This window comes from Dryas octopetala, chromosome 6 (genome assembly GCF_963921425.1).
Source record: "Dryas octopetala chromosome 6, drDryOcto1.1, whole genome shotgun sequence".
NCBI classification, from domain to species: Eukaryota; Viridiplantae; Streptophyta; class Magnoliopsida; order Rosales; family Rosaceae; genus Dryas; species Dryas octopetala.
In genome coordinates this window covers 6,365,289-6,385,815 of record NC_141371.1, presented here as the reverse complement: position 1 = coordinate 6,385,815, position 20,527 = coordinate 6,365,289, and the positions used below count along the sequence as shown (strand labels likewise).

General features: G+C 35.2%; 2 protein-coding genes and 1 pseudogene across 3 annotated transcripts; all 3 read left to right on the top strand.

Annotated features, from left to right (window-relative positions):
- The first annotated feature begins 895 nt into the window (after nucleotides 1–895).
- LOC147281701 (F-box protein At2g39490-like) lies at nucleotides 896–2,763 on the top strand (annotated as a pseudogene). The gene is made up of 4 exons (XR_015122992.1): nucleotides 896–988; nucleotides 1,130–1,969; nucleotides 2,214–2,373; nucleotides 2,477–2,763. The product of XR_015122992.1 is annotated as an F-box protein At2g39490-like (transcript).
- An 890-nt stretch (nucleotides 2,764–3,653) lies between these two features.
- On the top strand, nucleotides 3,654–7,101 carry LOC147281700 (diaminopimelate epimerase family protein). The gene is made up of 9 exons (XM_086247147.1): nucleotides 3,654–3,993; nucleotides 4,109–4,276; nucleotides 4,437–4,507; nucleotides 4,639–4,696; nucleotides 4,795–4,974; nucleotides 5,344–5,428; nucleotides 6,054–6,113; nucleotides 6,211–6,284; nucleotides 6,901–7,101. Exons 1-9 carry the CDS (start codon nucleotides 3,715–3,717, stop codon nucleotides 7,015–7,017), a joined length of 1,092 nt encoding a protein of 363 aa, XP_086103273.1. The 5' UTR covers nucleotides 3,654–3,714; the 3' UTR covers nucleotides 7,018–7,101.
- Nucleotides 7,102–8,280: 1,179 nt separating this feature from the next.
- LOC147281699 (ATP binding microtubule motor family protein) lies at nucleotides 8,281–14,926 on the top strand. The gene is made up of 24 exons (XM_086247224.1): nucleotides 8,281–8,435; nucleotides 8,688–8,882; nucleotides 9,433–9,562; nucleotides 9,643–9,798; nucleotides 9,895–10,232; nucleotides 10,322–10,460; nucleotides 10,772–10,869; nucleotides 10,972–11,128; nucleotides 11,211–11,280; nucleotides 11,363–11,439; nucleotides 11,756–11,809; nucleotides 11,892–11,972; nucleotides 12,070–12,181; nucleotides 12,305–12,391; nucleotides 12,549–12,724; nucleotides 12,812–12,973; nucleotides 13,051–13,158; nucleotides 13,240–13,398; nucleotides 13,476–13,559; nucleotides 13,639–13,844; nucleotides 14,063–14,164; nucleotides 14,266–14,375; nucleotides 14,474–14,625; nucleotides 14,712–14,926. The coding sequence occupies exons 2-24, from the start codon at nucleotides 8,704–8,706 to the stop codon at nucleotides 14,850–14,852; spliced, it is 3,078 nt and encodes a 1,025-aa protein (XP_086103350.1). The 5' UTR covers nucleotides 8,281–8,435; nucleotides 8,688–8,703; the 3' UTR covers nucleotides 14,853–14,926.
- The last annotated feature ends 5,601 nt before the right edge of the window (nucleotides 14,927–20,527 follow it).

Below are 20,527 nucleotides of genomic sequence, written 5' to 3'. Positions count from 1 at the left end.
CCCGTGGGCTAGGCCCACCAGTAGTTGGTGCTAAGTGGCTTTAACTTGTTCAGCTAGGCTACATGCCCGAGTGGAGAATCCCAGCAACAACAATCTTAATTTTAGGGAAAATATAGATCAAAGAAATGAAATCCTGCTGAAATTTCAGGTGTTATTCAGCTTCCCTAACAGTGTCTCTTTATGTGTGGCCCTTGAAACATAGAAATCCTCACTAATTGATTAACGCTTAAATTTAAGAAGATTCAGCCAGATGCCATGTACCTTGTACCTTGTACGTAATGAAGAAAATGCTTAAATTATTGATCAGTTGGTCATGATTGTATAAATAATTTCCCTTTCATATTTTCTGTTTGGTTTCTGAGAAACATATAAGTTAGATGAAAACTGGTCAATTCAGATAACTTGAATAATGATAGGATGTACAAGAACCTAGCTTTGTCATGAACAATATTACAAAGTCTAGTTAATGGACAGTGAAGTAGTAGAGTAGGGTCTTTTTCTCCATTGCATATGTTTTGAACTTTGAACCCTGCAATTGTTTGAAGATTGACTAGTTCTATCTGACCAAAAAGACTAAAAAACTAGTTCTAGAAACTGAAATCCACATTAGCAAGAAAAACATCATGATCCCCTTAAAATGAAATTAATGAATGAACATCATGGGCTCCATAACAAAAACCAACGATTAAGAAAATGAGCATCATGGGCCCCATAACAAAAGTCAACATCTTGGGCTTGATGGCAAATCACATCTACGTCCTAGTCAATTTGCCTCAGCCAAATTGCTATTGCATCCAATTCTTCAATGATCTCTTTCAATCGATGTTTATAAAACAATGTATACCACACTCACCGACAATGATCTTCAAACCTCATATCCATGGAAACTGCCAAACTCTGCTCTCTATCATGAAATAACTCATCGTTTGAATCAGATTTTTGGTTGTACCCCAAGGATACACATTATTTAAGCAACTGGCTCCGGGAGGTACAGAGCCAGCAATTGAAATATTGTTATTAATTTCCATATTTTGTCCATACTATCTTGTATTCATTTCTTGTTTTTGAGCTTAACCCAACAATGATTTAGGCTTTAAAGGTTGATTTTATAACTTTATTTGTGTTTTAGTAGGAAAAAGAGAAGCTGATCATGGAGGAGGAAATTAAGCTTGATTTAATCAGCAGCCTACCATTTGAAACACAGAAACGAATTGTTTCATTCCTTCCATTAAAAGAGGCAGTAAGAACCAGCACTCTTTCAACTCTCTGGAGGACCCTCTGGTCTCCAATTCAAGTGAGCTTGAATTTTGATCCAAACCCAATACACCATGAAGGCTTTGGTCAAGCACTAAACCAAGTTTTGGGTTTGTTCTTGGGGTCTTATGCTTGTCCTGAGCAATGGAAGCTGTGCCTCAATGTCAAGACTTCAGAGACGAATGAGGCACTGATTGTCAAAGCCATCAAGGGGGTTGACAAAGAGCTTCATGTTGAATTCTTTGAAAGACAGAAAGTTGCAACAACTACAACTTGTTTGTGCCTTAACAACAATCCTACACAAACTGCTAGCTTTTCTGGTGTCAAGCTTCTTCACCTCAGATCAGTCACCAGCCTTACCAAGAGTTTGGTGTCTCAGTTGTTCTCCAATTGCCATCTTCTTGAAAGCTTGAGGCTTGAGAAATGCACAGGGTTGCAGAGCCTTGATTTGGAAACAGATAGCCTTCAGAGCTTGGTGGTTGCAGACTGTTCAGACATGGCTGCTATTGTGGTTTCTGCACTGAATCTGAAATCTTTTTGGTACCATGGTGTTCTTCCTCAGATCAACCTAAAGAACACAATGAGCTTGGTTGATGTGGTGCTCAATTTGAGGGATGGACCAGGCAGCGATGAGTTTGATTGTGAGGAAATTCTATCCACCCTAACTTCTTTCAAGGATGTTGAGATTCTCACCATAAGTGGCTGGCTTCTTCAGGTATGAATATACATAATCCGGTAACATTATCTTGCCAGATATTTAACATATTATGTTGTCAAATTGTCAATCTGAACTGTATATTCATACAAGAATCTACGGATTAATGTCACAAATTGACAATTTGACATGTTATATCGGCAGACTGTGTGACGAGAGAAAAATTCCCTATAAAATCCTTGACTTAACCCCATCTGCAAGTTGAATTCCAATTTCTGACAAGGTGTGCACCATATTCTTAAAGTGGTTATGTTCAGCGGGAGTGATTTTTGGGAGGCTTGAGTTCCAACTCAACAAGCTAAAGGAATTAACTTGGATTGACTCTTTGATCAACAAGGACAAAAAGGGATTCCCTTGCTTGCTTCTTAAACTTGTGCCCTTTCTTAGAGAAGTTGTTGGTAGAGGTGAGTGTTCTATTTTCCAAGTTTTAGTATTTTTACTATGAATTTGTTGAGGCGCACACTCTAATTGATGCAGTCATTCTTTCTGTCATTGCGAGGAAAGCAGATTGATAGCAACCTCAGCATCATCCCCTCCCCACTTTTCCACCAATATTGGCATGAACCTCACCTCTGGATGGATTTTACAAGTGTGAAGTCCAATACTTCAGAACTTAAGCACCTAAAAAGTGTTGGGTTGCTGGGCTTCACCGGCGGAGAAGACGAGTTACTACTGATTGATCTTTTACTTGAGAAGGCAATTGGGCTCAATTCATTGACTTTAACATAGCCTGAAATTAATCAGGGCAAATTGTAAAGGATTCCCAGGAGTCAGATTTATTGCATAATAGCCCATTTCCCTTCATTGTTAACTTTTTTATTTGTTCTCTTTCTCTAAACAGCTTCAATCGATGATAAATGAATTAGATTTAGGAAAATGCTAATTGTCCCAAAATTTTTTTTCAATTTATGCATTTTGACTATAAGTGTCAAACGGGTCGGATTGGCCCGAGCATGGCACGGCACGGCATGGCATGACACAAGTAAATAGGCTAGGCTGGGCCGGCCCGAAGTTTTTAGCCCATCAAATATGGTAGGCATGAGCACGACACAAGCCAAGCACAGCACAAGTACGAACACGAAATGAGCCAAAATTATACACGACTTTTTTAACATTATTTTTTTTCATTTTTAGAGAATTTTTCAACAAAAATATTTAAATTTCATGCGAAAAAATATTAGTATTTAATTATAAAGATGCAAAAATAAAATAAAATTAATTTTCTCTAAAAAATAAAAAATGGCTCGTGGGTCGGTCTGTTTAAAGCACGGCACGAGCACAAATAGCTTGCGGGCCGTGGGCTGTGTCAGACCTAGGCCTCAACTATATGGGCCGAGCCGAACACGACACGATAGACTCAACTTAAACCGGCCCAGTCCGTTTGACACCTCTAATTTTGACTTATGTGTCATACCGTCATCAATTCATTCGACTTATGGTATTATTTTCTACAATTAAAAGTGTATGCTAATCTAAGGACATTCATTCATTATTTTTATTTTAAATCAACGGTTAACTGTTATTTACACATAATATTAGTTATTCTGTAAGCGATTAGTGTAAATCATAAATTTTACTAGTTTGGGCCAGTTCATTAATTTTCTGAATTGGGCCGCGTTATACAGAGGCCCAACCTTCCCACCAAAAAAACAATTATAACGACACAGCAGTTGCACTCGGACAACTAACAGCATCATCAGCTTGGCTTTGTTTAGAGAGAGGGAAACTCTGTTAGCGTGAAAGTCATGGCCATAGCCGCCGCCATTTCAGTCCCTCTCACTTCCCCAACTCGCCGCTCTCTCACCTCCTCCGTCATCCCTCTCCGATCTTCTTCTCCTCTTCTCAAATTCAACTCTCTCAGACCAACTCCCTCGCCGAGAACTCCCACTCTTCGCGTATCGGCGGCGTCTTCCATGAGCGTCGAAGCCGCCGAGAAAGCCTCGCCGGCTTCATTTCTCGACCGGCGAGAGTCCGGTATCCTTCACTTTGTCAAGTACCACGGCCTCGGCAACGACTTCATCCTGGTATTTACTGACTCTGAAACTGTCGCAAAATGCTGTAATTTTTGAAATTCAATTAGCGACGAAGAAGTTAGGGTTAGTTGTGCTGAATTCTCTGTTTGGATTTTGCGAGTGATAGGTTGATAATAGGGATTCTGCGGAGCCTAAGATCACTCCGGAGCAAGCAGCGAAGCTATGTGATCGGAACTTTGGGATTGGCGCCGACGGAGTGATCTTCGCGCTGCCAGGCATCAATGGCACCGATTATACCATGAGGATTTTCAATTCCGATGGGAGCGAGCCCGAGGTGTTCACTTGATGCTTTTGAGATTATGTAGATGTGTGATTGCTGCATTGCATTGAATGTTGATGGCTGCTTCCTCATTTACTGAACTATATGCGTGCAAGTGTGGATGAGTCCTGTGTTTCTAATTTCCGAAATTTTGATGTTAAATTTTATCATCTAGATGTGTGGTAATGGAGTCCGGTGCTTTGCCAGATTCATCACTGAGCTTGAGAATTTGCAGGGGAGGCAACGGTATGCATTGGCACCGCTGATTCTATATTCTGATAATCTTTTAAGAACTATTCTTGCTTGTATACTGCATTGTTTCTATTATTTTTCTTTTACTTATTGTAAATGTGACCGTATTTTGTACAATATTGCAGCTTTAAGGTACACACCGGTGCTGGTCTAATTATTCCGGAAATTGAAGATGATGGGAAGGTATATTCTTGTTTACCCTGTGTTTCAGTTTAAGTAACTTTTTCAGGTTAAGATGCTTGAATGCATCAAACATTTAATAATTGATTCTTTAATTACAGGTTAGAGTTGATATGGGGGAACCAGTTCTTAAAGCATCAGATGTACCAACAAGACTACCTGCAAGCAAAGATCAAGTTGTCGTTAAGTCAGATCTGGATGTAGATGGAGTAACCTGGAAAGTAACCTGTGTTAGTATGGGAAATCCTCATTGTGTAACTTTTGGCACAGAAGGAGGCCAGGTAACTTTTTCTAGAATAACTTTGGACATATTCACTTCTATTAGAAGTCTGCTGCTTAATTTCCTTTAGCTGTCTTTTATCTTATTTAGACGTAAATAATTGGGCAGAAGCAAAGATATTAATTATTAAGCCAAAGTTTCTGACGATTGACTAATAGTTCGAGCTGTTTGACCTTGACTTCTAGTAATGTTTGCTGTCTTTGACTGTTAGCAATGTCGCACAACATTAGGGCTTAGGATATTTTCTTGCAACTGGGTCTACCAGTGTGACAACTGACAAGTTACTTGCATTAATATGTTGAAGTATTGTTTCTTGCAAAATCCATTATTGCTGACGTTGACCTCTTTACTTTTGGCTGTAATTGAACAGGATTTGCAGGTCGATGAATTGAAGTTAGCTGAAATTGGTCCTAAATTTGAGCATCATCAGATGTTTCCGGCACGAACGAACACAGGTTAGAATCTATCTGTCTGTGAGATGCTTTTGTTATTAGAATCAATTTGATTTGCTTTTGGTATATTGTTAGATGCTACAAATAGGTTTTTTTGGCGCCTGCCTGTCGTTTATACCTTATGACAGTGATAGAAGATTAAGAATCCATTCATTGGAACTTCGAAACGTCAGATATAATTCTGTTTAAATTGTTGGAATAGTGCTTGCTTGCTGGCGGGTACTTTGAGAAATACATTAGAAATGTGGTACTTACTACTTAGTCACAATATTGTGTGGCACCTTTTTCGGAGTTTGTTTACAAAGGTTTGAGTGGAATACTTTTGCTCAACACTTGTATGTTCTGAAATGGCTCAAATTGTGAAAAGAACTTATGCCATGTCTTACTCTTTATCCACATATGGCAATGGGTGCGTGAGGCTTAAGTCTCCACTCTTTGTTAGCAAGCTTGAAACACAGTTAGACGATCATATAATATAAAGGTCATGCTATATATCCTAGTGGGTATTAAATATTTGTTTTGAATCGACCTTCTAGGTCCTTTGTTCCTGTCTTCTGATTTAATTCTCAGTTTTTCGTTTTTTCTTTTTGATTATGTATTCACAATCTCATTTGATTGTGACTGGCAGAATTTGTGCAAGTTTTCACTCCTTCACACCTCAAAATGCGTGTTTGGGAGCGCGGTGCAGGTTAGTTTGATTGCAACCAAAAGTTATTATATTGTGATCTAATACCAAATCCCTTTTTAGTTGTTTTAATGGGAAGCTTAATTACTTTTCATTGTAGGAGCAACACTGGCCTGCGGAACTGGTGCCTGTGCTGTAGTTGTTGCAGCAGTTCTTGAGGGTCGTTCTGAGCGGGTAAGTTTTGGCATGAAAATTTTGAATATTATTAAAAAACGTTACATAGCTAGTTTATATATTTTACATGGAAATAAATTTTCCATTTGCTTGAGCAGTTCAAATTTTCAATTTTTTGATGGGTAATTTTATACATGCTAGTATGCTACAATTGTTATTCCACTTATCTTATGAATTAACATCACTATTTGTGATATTTCCATATCGGTCAATTTTAATAAGTGTGATATCTCATAAACAGTACCCTTCCATGTAGGGGGGAGGGGGAAGGTAGTGTGATTCCTGTGGCCTAAAAACTCAACAGCCACGAGCTTTGTAAGCAAAATGTGGTGAAAGTTTTGTGTCTGACATTTCTTTTTCTGAACCTTCATAAAGATCCATGTGACAAATGAATGTTGTCTAATTTTTTATCATTCTAATCGTATTACTCTACTACTCCTAAAAAAAATACTTGACTATTGTAAAATTCTCTCTTTTGACTGTTGCTTCATTATGGATCATCGTTCTCTGTTGTTGAATGCTGTAGATGGTCTCCAAATTAACCTCATTGTTACTGTAGTTGCTGTCACTTGCTTTCCTCTTTGCTAATCCTTTTATGCTCGTCTTTTGGACATAGAATTGCACGGTTGATCTACCAGGAGGACCATTGCAGATTGAGTGGAGAGAGGAGGACAATCATGTGTACATGACAGGCCCAGCTGAAGTAGTGTTTTACGGATCTGTGCCCCTATAATCACTGTCCACAAAATTGTGTTTGTATGAAGATAGATTTTGTTATTTAAATGCACCTGAATCTTGTAGAATTGCCGACACTGAATTTTTTTTCTGTGTTTCTCTAGCTCTATGAAAGTTCAATCCCTCCAAGAAAATGATGCGTTTGGCTTGCCAACGAGTTTTCAATTTATGCCTGATAATTCACATTAATCTAGTTTGAGGCCCGAGGATGATATCATTAATTGCATTTTACAGTTTGATTGATTAATAAGGTAATCATAATGATTAATGGGAGCCAAATGCCCGTCTAAAGTTTGATTGATTTGAAATGGCCAAAAAAAAAAAAAAAAAAGTTTGATTGATTTGTAAATGATGGTGAAAAGACGACCCTACTCTATAATGTCCTCCATCTCCACTTCAGTGGCGCTCTAGCAAGCCTGCATTGTCTCCTCGTAACCCAACTGCCCCATTTATCTAGCTTTGCTTTACCAAGCACAAGCCCTTTATCATTAGATTAACGTTGTAGCTCAGTTCAGGACCTCAGGTGGTAAGCCTTGCAGCTTTTGCGACCATGATAACTTTTTCAAGACTTTGCTTGAATCACATGGATCAGCTCTGGTTTGAATCTTGGAAAAGTAATAGAGCTTTGTTTTAAATAGTTGATGTATTGAAATCTCAATTGAATTTATACACATTAATGATTGACAATCTTCCATGTGCATGTAAATGTTAGTTGTCAATATTCATCTTTTGTACTAATAACATTATCATTTTATAATTTTTAGTGATGCAAGGTTGAGCAATGACCAACAATCTATTTTCCTTAACTTTCAATGAGATTTTACAATAAATTATTTGGTTCCCAAGCTATTTCTAATTTATTGATCAATCCATCCCAAGTTTGACATTCAATTTTAATCCAATCCAATTCAATTTATCAACCAAACTAGGTTGGATTAGATTGAATTAGATTTTTGACATTCATATCCAAAGGTTTAACTGTTTAAGATGAAAGTTTTTTTATAACTTTTTTTTTTTGGTTGGATAGAAATGGAAGTTTCAAATTTACCCAAACGCGCGAGTTAGGCAGTTAGGCTACGCGCCTCATTTGAATTTTAACCCGCCGACCCCACCATTTGAAAAAGAGCAAGAATCTCTGGTGACCCCAACGGCTGCTTCCCACTACAAATACTCAAGGGAACCGTTGGCCTTCAACAATCAGACACCGCTCCGCTTCGCTTCCTCATTTCAAAACCACATCTTCGATTTCTTCCTAAAAACGCAAAATTCTTAATTTCGCCAAAAGAGAAAAGAAATCTTCTTCTTTTTTCCCCATATTCGCATTTGATTTATCAAAACCCTACTTCTCTGTTTGAGAATTCAAAGAGATTTTGAGGTTGATATACTTGATTGAGTTCAATCAGCTGAAGCTCAGAGGTATTGTTTTCTTCGGTACAAAATCATGGATAAATCTAATACTCGGATTTTGTTTCCTTTTACTTTCCTGCAATTTCTCACAGACCAAACACGTATGTTATGGTTTTTCTGGTTATGCGGATTAGGATTCTTTCTGACTCTAAATTTAGTTATTTTTAGCACGAAATTTTTCTACTTCTTGGTCAGGGGTTTAAAATGCTGTAAATTGATTTGATTTATACCTGTTGATGAACTGTGTTGGTGTTCTTTTAGGTTTGGAAGAGTAAAAATGGTGTCACTCACTCCTGATCAGTCTAGGAAAGTTGGGATGGGGGTGACAGCATCCCCATCTCCTTTTCTTACGCCTCGTCCCGAAAGACGGCGTCCAGATTCGAGAGTACTTGAGTGGAATTCAAATCGTCAGGACAAGGATAAAGAGGTTAATGTGCAAGTTCTGCTGAGATGCAGGTGGGATTTTAATCTTTTGATTTTAAATAAAAGTAAAATCTTTGCTGCTATATGACCTGAAATTTGAATGATCATAAATGTTGTTTATTTTGTGGGTTTCATTATGGGTCAAATGCAGGTTTTGGCTGGGAATTGGGTGTGAATAACATTGGAGTTTAGATTGTATGGAAATGGAGTTTAGGAATGTGTTACAAGCATTAGATTATAATTATTGCCAACTTCTTTGTACTTGGTAGCTGGTAATCTCTATATGAAGTAGGGAATAGGGATATACTTGCACTTACTTACCAGTTATCACATTAGTAAAAGAGTTTACTTCTCGTTTAATTGTTGACATGATTTTCGACGTGTGAACCATAGAAATGATTGATTTTGTATGTCATTGAAGTTTTGTAGCTTTAAACTGTGCTTTAAGATTGACATGAATTTGCAGTGTAACATAAACATGCCAGACTGGTAAGTGACCTCTGATGAGTTATCTAAAATTTCTTATGTTTAATTTAGAATGTTGAACAATATGTCATTAGTTTATCATTGATTTTAAATTCAGGCCTTTGAGTGATGATGAGCAAAGGTCAAACGTCCAGAAGGTGATATCCTGTAACGAACAAAAAAGAGAAGTCACTGTTTTGCAAAGCCTAAATAACAAGCAAGTAGATAGAGTTTTCACGTTTGACAGGGTATGCTTCAGCCTCCCCTCCGACGCTTATGATCAATGTGTAAAAAAACTTGCGTAGTTATCTTACTCTAATTTTTGCAGGTTTTTGGGCCGAAAGCACAGCAAAAGTCAATATATGACCAAGCCATTGTCCCGATTGTCAACGAAGTTCTCGAGGGTTTCAACTGCACTGTCTTTGCATATGGGCAGACAGGCACTGGTAAAACATATACAATGGAAGGCGGGATGAAAACTAAGGTATAAATGGGTCATCTAGTCATGTCATCCACTTAACTGATAATATGATATCTTTCTCTTTTCATGGCTATCATAATGGCACAATGTTTCTTGTAGGGTGGCAATTTGCCTGCTGAGGCTGGTGTTATTCCACGGGCTGTTCGTCAAATTTTTGATACACTTGAAGCACAGAATGCTGACTATAGTGTGAAAGTTACATTCTTGGAACTATATAATGAAGAAATAACTGATTTACTAGCTCCTGATGACTATCCAAGAAATGCAGAAGACAGGCAAAAGAAACCTATATCCTTGATGGAAGATGGAAAGGGTTGTGTGATAGTAAGAGGCCTTGAAGAAGAAGCAGTGTATAGTGTAAATGAAATTTATAGTCTCTTGGAAAGAGGGGCTTCCAAAAGGCGTACAGCAGACACTCTGTTGAACAAACGCAGCAGGTATGTTTTTCAGCCTTTTTCCCATTCGCTAAAAGGTTGTTGAATCTTGAAGAAACCATTTCTTATCAATTTTTGTCCCTTTTCTGCAGTCGTTCTCATTCTGTCTTTTCTATTACTGTCCATGTAAAAGAAGCAGCAGTTGGTGATGAGGACCTAATTAAATGTGGCAAACTTAATCTTGTTGATCTAGCAGGATCAGAAAACATATCTCGTTCAGGTGCACGAGAGGTATATAATGAATTTTCTTAGCTTAAGCTTGCCATCCTGTAAAACATGATCTTGCTAGTCACTGAAAGTGCAGCCAGAAAAGAGACCAAATAGTAAACTTAGTTGTTTTTGATACATATCTAGGCTCCACATATTGTTCTAGTTATGGCCAGTAGTACTTTCATCGTAATGGCAAAATCGGTGTCTTTATTTCTTTTAATCATTGACTTACTTTCCAATCTTATAGACTTGGCTTGTAAATGAGTTTTCAACAGTTCCATAACATTAAAATTGGAATGTATATTTGATCAAACTTGTGTTTAAAATTGTAGGCACGTGCAAGAGAAGCAGGGGAGATAAATAAGAGCTTACTCACCCTGGGACGTGTCATAAATGCACTAGTGGAACATTCCGCTCATATACCTTATAGGTATTTCCTTTTGTGAATTCTACTTTTCTTAAAAATATTTGGTGGTTCACAATTTTTTTCTATTTTCTATATGTTTTTCAAATGCACCGATTCTATGTGCAGGGACAGCAAGCTTACAAGACTTTTAAGAGAGTCTTTGGGAGGCAAAACAAAAACTTGCATCATCGCTACAATTTCTCCAACGGCTCAGTGCATGGAAGAAACTCTAAGCACGCTAGATTATGCCTATCGTGCCAAGAACATTAAAAACAAACCCGAGGTTTATTGTGGGATACTTATTTTGCTTCCTCTTTTCTTTCTCAAAATGTATTTCTTTATGATGACAATCATTATTTTTGCAGGCAAACCAGAAAATATCGAAGGCTGTGCTGCTCAAGGATTTGTATATAGAGATTGAGAAAATGAAAGAAGGTTGGATGACACTTGCATACTTAGATTGACTTTGTAAGGAAGAGGTTTAATATATTTTTAATCTGTTTAAAATCCAATGCAGATGTTCGGGCAGCACGGGAAAAGAATGGTGTTTATATTCCGCGTGAAAGATTTGTCCAGGATGAAGCTGAAAAGAAGGTGGGTTAATGCCCTAGTATTCAAAAATATTTGGTGTAGCTTGGTTAGAACATTCTTCAAACTAGGATGTTTCCTAATTATGATGAAGCTGTGGTTTCACGTTTACTGAAGGAAACCTGAAATCTTGAAGCCATTCATTCTTTCAATATCGTGTACATAGAGCAAATAGTAGGTGATTAGCTTTGCTGCATTATATATTGCTTGATCAGCTTTTTTCTTTTAATCACGCTGTCACCTAATATAAGGTGAACCCATAGAGACTAATAAAATTGCCTGTAATGTAGCTTCATCTGTTTAAAATCTGGAAACCCTGCAGGCTCAAATCGAGAAAATAGAGCAATTGGAGAATGACCTTAGCCTTACAGAAAAGGTACATTTGCTTGTGCTTTGGAGAATGACCACAAGTTATTTTTCTTGTATGATATTCATGCCACCAAACTCACTTCTTGCAGCAAGCAGATAGGTTTTGTGAACTCTATCTCAGTGAGCAAGAACAGAAACTGGATGTACAAAGTGAGCTCAAGGACTGCAAGGTATGTATCATAGACTTAAATAAAATTTATTGCTTATTGTCTGCGGAATATTTTCAATAGTTGCATCTTATCAGGAATTCAAATTTGTCTTTCTCAGATAAATCTGGAAATGAGTAGCAACGAATTGCTTGATCTTCAAGAGCATTACAGGGTAGCCATTGCAAACCTGAAAGAGAAGGAGCTTATCATCTCCAAACTGCTATGCTCAGGTAAGGCAACTGAGATATTGTGGAGAAAAGTTAGCATCTCCTTTTTCATATTCACTAACAAAATATCTCTTTCTGCATAATTGTGATATTAGTGACAAATGTCTGTGTGCTTATGAATAACAGAAAATCTTTTAATTGGACGTGCAAAGGAGTTGAGCACTGAACTGCAGAACGCTTCAGAGGATTTAAGTTCCCTACATGAAAAATTAGGTATGATAAATGGACTCATAGTTTTTGCATCTGTTCAAATAGGTAAGGAGTGGTACAGAAAAGGATAAAAGACAGCAAAAGACGATGAAGATAATAAGTATTTTGAATTATGCATTACTATATCTGGATAAAAGTCGGTGCGTTTTGCTCTCTGCAGATCAGAAAGACAGGATGGAAGCAGCAAATCAGAGCTTAGTTTTGACATTTGGTTCTCAGCTAGATCAGAGTTTGAAAGATCTGCACAAGACCATCCTTGGGTCTGTGTCTCAACAGCAGAATCAACTAAGATGCATGGAGGAACATGTTCAATCATACCTTGCGAGTACATGTGATGTAAGGAAGATTTTTTATGTCATCTAATATGTATGCTTGCCTTGCTTCTCCTAATTATCTGTTTGTTAACACTAATATTATTACCAGGCAACACAGGTGCTAGAATCAAGGATTAAGAAAATAACAGAGACATACAGTTCTGGACTAGCATCCTTGAAGGAGCTTGCCAACATGCTGCAAATGAAAGCATCATCTGACCTGGAGCAGATAAATGATAAAATCATATCACAGACTATGGCTGTTGAGAAGGTATCGTGTCAAAACTTTTTCTTATACCATTTAGATTGTCATGATTAAATAGCTGAGTATAATAGAATTCTTTGTAGTTTTTGGAATCTGCGGTTATGGAGGCCAACGGGGTCATCCAAGATATGCAGCACTCTCTTGATGAGCAGAAACAGCTATTGGCTTTCTCTTCTCGACAACAAGAGGAGGTAGGTTGATACTCATGATTTTTCACACTCGTTATTTTGTGGACTTGGAAAAGATTCTTAATCCTTGAGTGAAAATTGTAGGGATTACATCGAAGTTTGATTTCAGCACAAGTAATTTCGAAGGCCACTAAGAACTTTTTTGATGACCTCCATGACCGTGCTTCTCAAGTCATGAAAATTCTTGAAGAAAGCCAAAGTGAACGAGTCTACCAATTAGTGAATTTTGAGAAGATGTTTAAGGTAAGTGCACCCTGCTATAGGTGAATTATAGCACTAGGTAGAATAAAGGCTAATGAACTTTCACTGCCTCGAAACAGGAAGAGGCTGCTAGAGAGGAAAAACAGGCCTTGGAAAAAATTTCTGTAATATTAGCAACTTTGACTTCTAAGAAAGTTTCTATGGTAAGTATTTCTTTCTTTTGTCACTTGACTTAAAAAATGTGTAGGTATAGTATAATTGACATTTAGAAATAAATATTAGGTATCAGAAGCACAAACCAACATACAGGGCACTAGTAAACAAGAGAGTAACAGGTTGCAAAAAGAGATGTATGACATGCAAAAAGTGGCAACGGACGCTAGGAAGGAGGTGGGCAAATATTTAGAAAAGGTGGAAAGTCATTTTATGGAAGACACATTCTCAGCGGCTGAATCTCAGGCAATTCTGGAAAACTGCCTCCAAGAGTGGTAAATTTATTCAATATTTTATTTTTATTTTTCTTAAAATAGCTTAGTACAGAGTGATTCTAGAATTGCAACACCTGATTAATTGTTTTATATTACACAATACTTCCATGACTTACTTAAATGATCCCCTATGCAACATAACATAATGCATGGGTAACGTGTTGCACCCTATTAATATGTCCCTACACTTAACTTGTTCCTTTCCATGGTATATGCAGCTCAGAGAGAGTGGATTACTCCAGAAAACAGTGGGAAAATGCCCAGTCATCCATAAATGATCTTAATAAGAACAGTGTTGCAAAGATCGATTCCACTGTGAAGTGAGTTTCCATTCCTTGACTTATCAAAATTTGAATTCGTCTTAATTTGTACTTTTATTTTCTTAATGCTATTTCAAAATTTCCATTCCTTGCTTCAACAGGGAAAACATCTTTGCAAATCATTTTGCACACGAAGAGTTTGTTTCTGCATCTTCCCATGTGGATGCAGATTTAGATGCTATAACCTCTGATACACTGGCATGCATTAATGGTAATTTGGATTTACTTATGCAGTGAACTAAGTACTTCCCTTCCTTTATAATACTTAACTCCTCCAACACCTCCCAAATGGGATTTAAAAACTGGCAGCTTCGCTAATGCTGGACCATGAAAAGACAAAGGAAATGGACTCCATGACTACCTTGTGCTTGGATCAACTCAAATCAGTACAAGACAAGCATGGTGAAAGCATATCAACTATACGAAACCAAGCAGAAAAGTGCCTCGTAGAAGATTATTTGGTATGTTGGCTTCTTAATATTAAAGTGCCTCGCAGGGTGCGTAAAATCTTAATATTATTTCTGATTGGTATGGTTTATTTGAACAGGTTGATAAGCATACTGATGCTCCCAAGAAACGAGTTATAGCAGTCCCCAGCCTGGCCTCTATTGAGGAGATGAGAAGCTATTTTGAAGACAAATCAAAACGGGGCAAGAGAACTCCTTTTGCAGAGAATAGAAAGGTTTAGGAGATCATGTTGTAATTAAAAAAATAAGGTTAATTTCAGTTTAGTATTTCAAGTTTTGTTTCAAATTTTAATTTAATACCTCATGTATAAAATCTTGCAAAGTCATATCTTATGTTTTCAATTCGTTGCCATGTTATATCACCGTAAAATTAAATAATAATTAATCTATTGTTGATATGGATGAAACATGTTGCCATTTTATGCCACATGGCCTGACATATATTATCATGTGGACAAGAAAATAATAAAAAAACCTAAAACTAAAATAAAATAGGAATAAAAGAATTCCAAAAACAATTCATTAAAAATAAATAAAAAATACCCCAAAAAAGGAAAAGGCAAACACAGGCTACATCACCCTTGAGGTGGGGTCCAACAACACCATAGATAATGTAAAGGCGAAGATCCAAGACAATGAGGGTATTCCTCCGGACCAGCAGAGGCTCATTTTCGCCGACAAGCAGCTCGAGGATGGTCGTGTTCTCTCCGACTACAACATCCAGAAAGAATTATGAGGCTTCGTGGTGGGATTATTGAGCCATCTCTTATGGCATTGGCTAGGAAGTACAACCAAAACAATTTCAATAAATTTTTGAGAAAAAAAAAAACACTTAAAAAGAAATTGAGGAATAAGGGGTTGATAGATCTGCCGGTGGTGATATAGAGGCTGCTAGGTGGGGGGAGAGGGGCTTGCTGCAAAATCACTCGATGCTATGTTTTTTTCTCTTTTTTTGGGTCTTTTTTATTTATTTTTATTGAATTTGTTTTATTTCTATTTATTTTTTATTTTAGATTTTTTATTATTTTCTTGTCTACATGGCAATATGTGGCAGGCTATGTGGCATGACATGACAATATGTTAGATTCACGTCAACACTAAATAGATTAATGGGTTAATTATGATTATATACCTTAACTATACATTACTTTTCAACTTGGTACCTCAAATTCAAAAATTTGCATTAAGGTACTCTAACTACGAAATTGTGTCAGTTAAGTACATCTGTTAGTTTGGCCGTCAAGAAGACCGTTATCTGATGACGTGACACACGTGGATCCCACCATTAAAAGGCTTAATTTCAATTTAGTACCTCAACTTTACCATGTTTTTCAAGTTTATACCTCAAGTTCAAAAACTTGCAAATACATAAATGTTTTTTAATTTTTATCTCAACTTCACCCCAACTTTTGACCCATCAAATCTCTACCAAAATCATCAATCCTATACTAATTTTGAAGCTATGAATCTCCTCTTTACAACGATATACAAATCGAGCAAAAATGAGTTATGAAACCCGAGATAATTGGTCACAAAGTAGGCTACCTGAAACTGCCAAATTTTTCAAATAAATTGGCAATTCCGGATAGCCTAATTTGTGACCACTTATCTCATGTTTCATAGCATCTTTTTTAATTATTTCTATATGGTTGTAAATAAAATATTCATAGCTTCAAAATGAGTATAAGATTGTTGATTTTGGTGAAGATTTGATGAGTCAAAAGTTGGGGTGAAGTTGAGATAAAAATTAAAAAACATTTATGTATTTGCAAGTTTTTGAACTTGAGGTATAAACTTTAAAAACATGGTAAAGTTGAGGTACTAAATTGAAATTAAGCCTTTTAATGGTGGGATCCACGTGTGTCACGTCATCAGATAACGGTCTTCTTGACGGCCAAACTAACAGAGGTACTTAACTGACACAATTTCGTAGTTGGGGTATCTTAATGCAACTTTTTGAACTTGAAGTACCAAGTTGGAAAGTGGTGTATAGTTGAGGTATATAATTGTAATTTACCCCAGATTAAATAACACTTAATTTGACGGAGGTATAACATTACAACAAATTAGAAACATGAGGTATAACATTGTAAAATTTTATACATGAGATAATAAATTGAAATTTGAAACAAACTTGAAGTACTGAACTGAAATTAACTCAAATAATAAATATCTAGACTTTGGGGTAACTTAATGCAACTTTTTGAACTTGAGGTACCAAGTTAAAAAATGGTATATAGTTGAGATATATAATTGTAATTTATCCCAAATTAATTAACACTCAATTTGACGGAAGTATAACATTGCAAGATTTTATGCATGAGATATTAAATTGAAATTTGAAACAAACTTGAAGTACTGAACTGAAATTAACCCAAATAATAAATATCTAGACTTTGGAGTAGAAAAAAAGAACATATCTCCTTTTGGCTATGTTCGTTAGACTACGTAGAAAACGGTCTTTCAAATAATGACACTAGCCCCTTTTAGAGCTTTTTTATTTTATTTTACAACATTTATCTCACCTTTATGAGGAAACATACTTTCACCAAATAGCATTAATAATGAACTTTCTTTTATTTTAAAGAATCGACTTTAAGCTTTCTTAATCTAAAAATCCATAAACAATTAAACCTCTTGAACCAAATATTAATGTAACAACCTAATAAAATCAGCTCATAAACAATTAAACATTAATTAAAAAATAATCAAATATACAATTAAACTAAACTAGAAAATCAATATTTAAGAAATAGCCATTACACAAAAAATAAAAGATGAACAAAAATAAAAAAGAATTTACATATCTTGTCATTATGCTAACATCACCAATGTCTAATTTTTAAAATTATATATAAGTCAATAACAATCATATATTTTTTTTAATTGGTAACTGTCACACAATTACTATTTTAATTGGTAATAATCACATAGTTACCATTTTTGAATTGGTAACTGTTATACAGTTATTGTTTTTTTGTTTTTTAATTGATAACTGTCACTCAATTATTATTTTTTAATTGGTAACTATCACACAATTACTAATTTTTAATTGAAAATTATCACACGGTCACCATTTTTAAAATTGAGTCAAAATATTTTTGAAGGGCATGATAGTAATTTAACACTATAGGGCAACCCAAATTGGGCTAGGCCCATTAACTATTATGTAATTAGCAAATATTTGCATGTGACCATTATGGGAACCTAAATTGTATTTTGACTATTATGAAATTTTCAAATGTTTTATTGATTTATTTATAATTTGCTATTAATTTTTCCTAGAAGTGGTCGAATAAATAGACGAAGTCGGAAACCACAAGGCATCTAATTTCAAGTGTTTATCGAAATCAAAATGTTCCCGTCTATTTAATCGCCCACAAATAGAAATGATCCTTGTATAAAGACTTAAATTATAGAATTGATACTTTTATAGATGTCTTATAGTTTCCTATTTGTTAATTTGTCTTATGATCCTTGTATAGAGACTTAGATTATAGATTATAGATTATAGAAATGATCTTTGTACAGAGACTTAGATTATAGACGATTTCGATCACAAATTACAATGTGAAATACGTCCCACAAGTGATACCTCAACGAAAAAAATATGTCTACATGAATACACAAAATTCTTATTAATTAATACACAAAGTAGAAAAAAAAAAAAAAAAAAAAAACAGAAATAATGACACTTGCTCTTTTAGAGTTTTTTTTTTTTTTTCTTCCTTTATCAGGAAACATACTTTCACAGTTTCACCGAATAGCATTAATAATGGACTTTCTTTTATTTTAAAGAATTGACTTTAAGCTCAATTTCTTTAATCTAAAGTCCATAAACAATTAAACCTCTAGAACCAAATATTAATGTAACAATGTAATAAAATCAGCCCATAAACAATTAAACATCAATTAAACTAATGTAAACTATTAAAAACACCCTATTTTGATATATATTAATTCAAAACCTCCAATATTTATTAAACTATTTCAAAACCCCCTGTTAACACTTAATATCTCTGTAAACCCCCTAGTCAACTTCTAATAAGAAAAGTTTGACTTTAATTTTTTTAAATATACTAGGTTTACCCCTGTTTTGTTTTCCTACATCAAAAACTTTAATTACCGTACCGTTTTTTTAGTTACCCATGTTCTTGCGCTTGCGATGTTCATCGTGAGCTTGAATCTTCATCATGAATTTCTTCATCTTCATATGCGATTCTCTTCGTGAGGAATTGAATATTCGTGAGTTTGGGATAGGATTCTTCGGGGTGTTTTCTGTGCTCGGGGGAGGTCTTCATCGGATTTTGGAGTAATTGAATCTGCGCGAGCTTGTTATCGGATTGTTCGGGGTGTTGTGATCGGATTGTTAGGCTTTGAATTGGGTGCGGCTGGTGTGTCTGATTATGGTTGGGTGCGACAACAAAGTTTTCTCTATAAATGGGTGCTACAAATTACGGACTAATTAAACTAAACTAGAAAATCAATATTTAAGAAATGGCCATTACACAAAAAATAAAAGACAATTGGTGGTGCAGCGAACGTCTAAAACCTAAAATTCAACGATAATTTTTTATCAAGCTTATAAATTGTAGATATCTAGATGAACATAGCCAATCTGTTGATGAATATAACTAACCATAATGCAGTATCACTTATAAGACCCACTCTTCATTATAGTTTGATGATCGAAAACCATAAGGCATCTAGTTAATTTTTGGTTCAATTACAAAAAAATCAATAAATATTTTTCAATATTACAAATTAATCAATAAATTTTTTCAAAATAACATGATAGTCACTATTCATGAAAATGAAAATAAGAAAAATTATGTGAATTAACAGTCGGACAAAAACAAAAAGGAATTTACGGATTTTGTCATTGTGCTAACATCACTAATGTCCAATTTTTAAAATTATATATAAGTCAATAATAACCATATACTTTTTTTAATTGGTAATTGTCACAAAGTTACCGTTTTTAATTGGTAATTGTCACGCAATTACTATTTTTAATTGGTAACTATCACACAGTTACCGTTTTTTAATTGGTAACTGTTACACAGTTACGGTTTTTTTTTTTTTTAATCGGTAACTGTCATACAATTATTATTTTTTAATTGGTAACTATCACACAGTTATCTTTTTTTAATTGAAAACTATCACACAATTACTGCTTTTAAACTTGATGATTGTGTGACACTGACAATAACCATTTTTTAAATTGAGTCAAAATATTTTTGAAGGGCATGATAGTAATTTAACACTATAAATAGTATAGGGCCACCCAAATTGGGCTAGGCCCATTGACTATTATGTAATTAGCAAATATTTGCATGTGACCATTATGAGAACTCAAATTGTATTTTGACTATGATAAAATTTTCAAATGTTTTATTGATTGATTTGTAATTTGCTATTAATTTTTCCTAGCAGTGGTCTAATAAATAGACGAAGTCGGACACCATAAGGCATCTATTTTCAAGTGTTTATCAAAATCAACATGTTTGTCTATTTAATGGACAACAAATAGATGTTTTATGGTTTCTAATTAGTCTAATTTTTTGTAGGATTGATCATTGAATAGAGACTTAGAAAATAGACGACTCTGATCATTGAATTATAATGTGAAATATATCCCACAAGTGATACCTCATTATGATTAAAATGAGGTATACCTCAACGAAAGGGATGTCTACATGAATACATAAAATTCTTAAAGGAAATTACAGATTTAGTCCACTTATTTTATACATAGTTCAATTTTGATCCACTAATTGTTACACTTGTTCAATAAAGGTCCAAATTTATTTTCTCAAATTTGTCACGCTTTTTATCCTATCAAATCTCAGCCAAATTCAACAAACATATATTTGTTTTAAAGTTATGCATCTAC

What these genes read in the sequence shown, in the direction of transcription:
- LOC147281700 (XM_086247147.1), top strand. Translation starts at nt 3,715, where the DNA reads ATGGCCATAGCCGCCGCCATTTCAGTCCCTCTCACTTCCCCAACTCGC. An exon ending in AATTTGCAGGGGAGGCAACG is followed by an intron (nt 4,508 to 4,638) that starts GTATGCATTGGC and finishes ACAATATTGCAG; the next exon opens with CTTTAAGGTACACACCGGTG. An exon ending in TCCGGCACGAACGAACACAG is followed by an intron (nt 5,429 to 6,053) that starts GTTAGAATCTAT and finishes TGTGACTGGCAG; the next exon opens with AATTTGTGCAAGTTTTCACT.
- LOC147281699 (XM_086247224.1), top strand. Translation starts at nt 8,704, where the DNA reads ATGGTGTCACTCACTCCTGATCAGTCTAGGAAAGTTGGGATGGGGGTG. An exon ending in ACATTAAAAACAAACCCGAG is followed by an intron (nt 11,129 to 11,210) that starts GTTTATTGTGGG and finishes TTATTTTTGCAG; the next exon opens with GCAAACCAGAAAATATCGAA. An exon ending in AAGATCGATTCCACTGTGAA is followed by an intron (nt 14,165 to 14,265) that starts GTGAGTTTCCAT and finishes TTGCTTCAACAG; the next exon opens with GGAAAACATCTTTGCAAATC.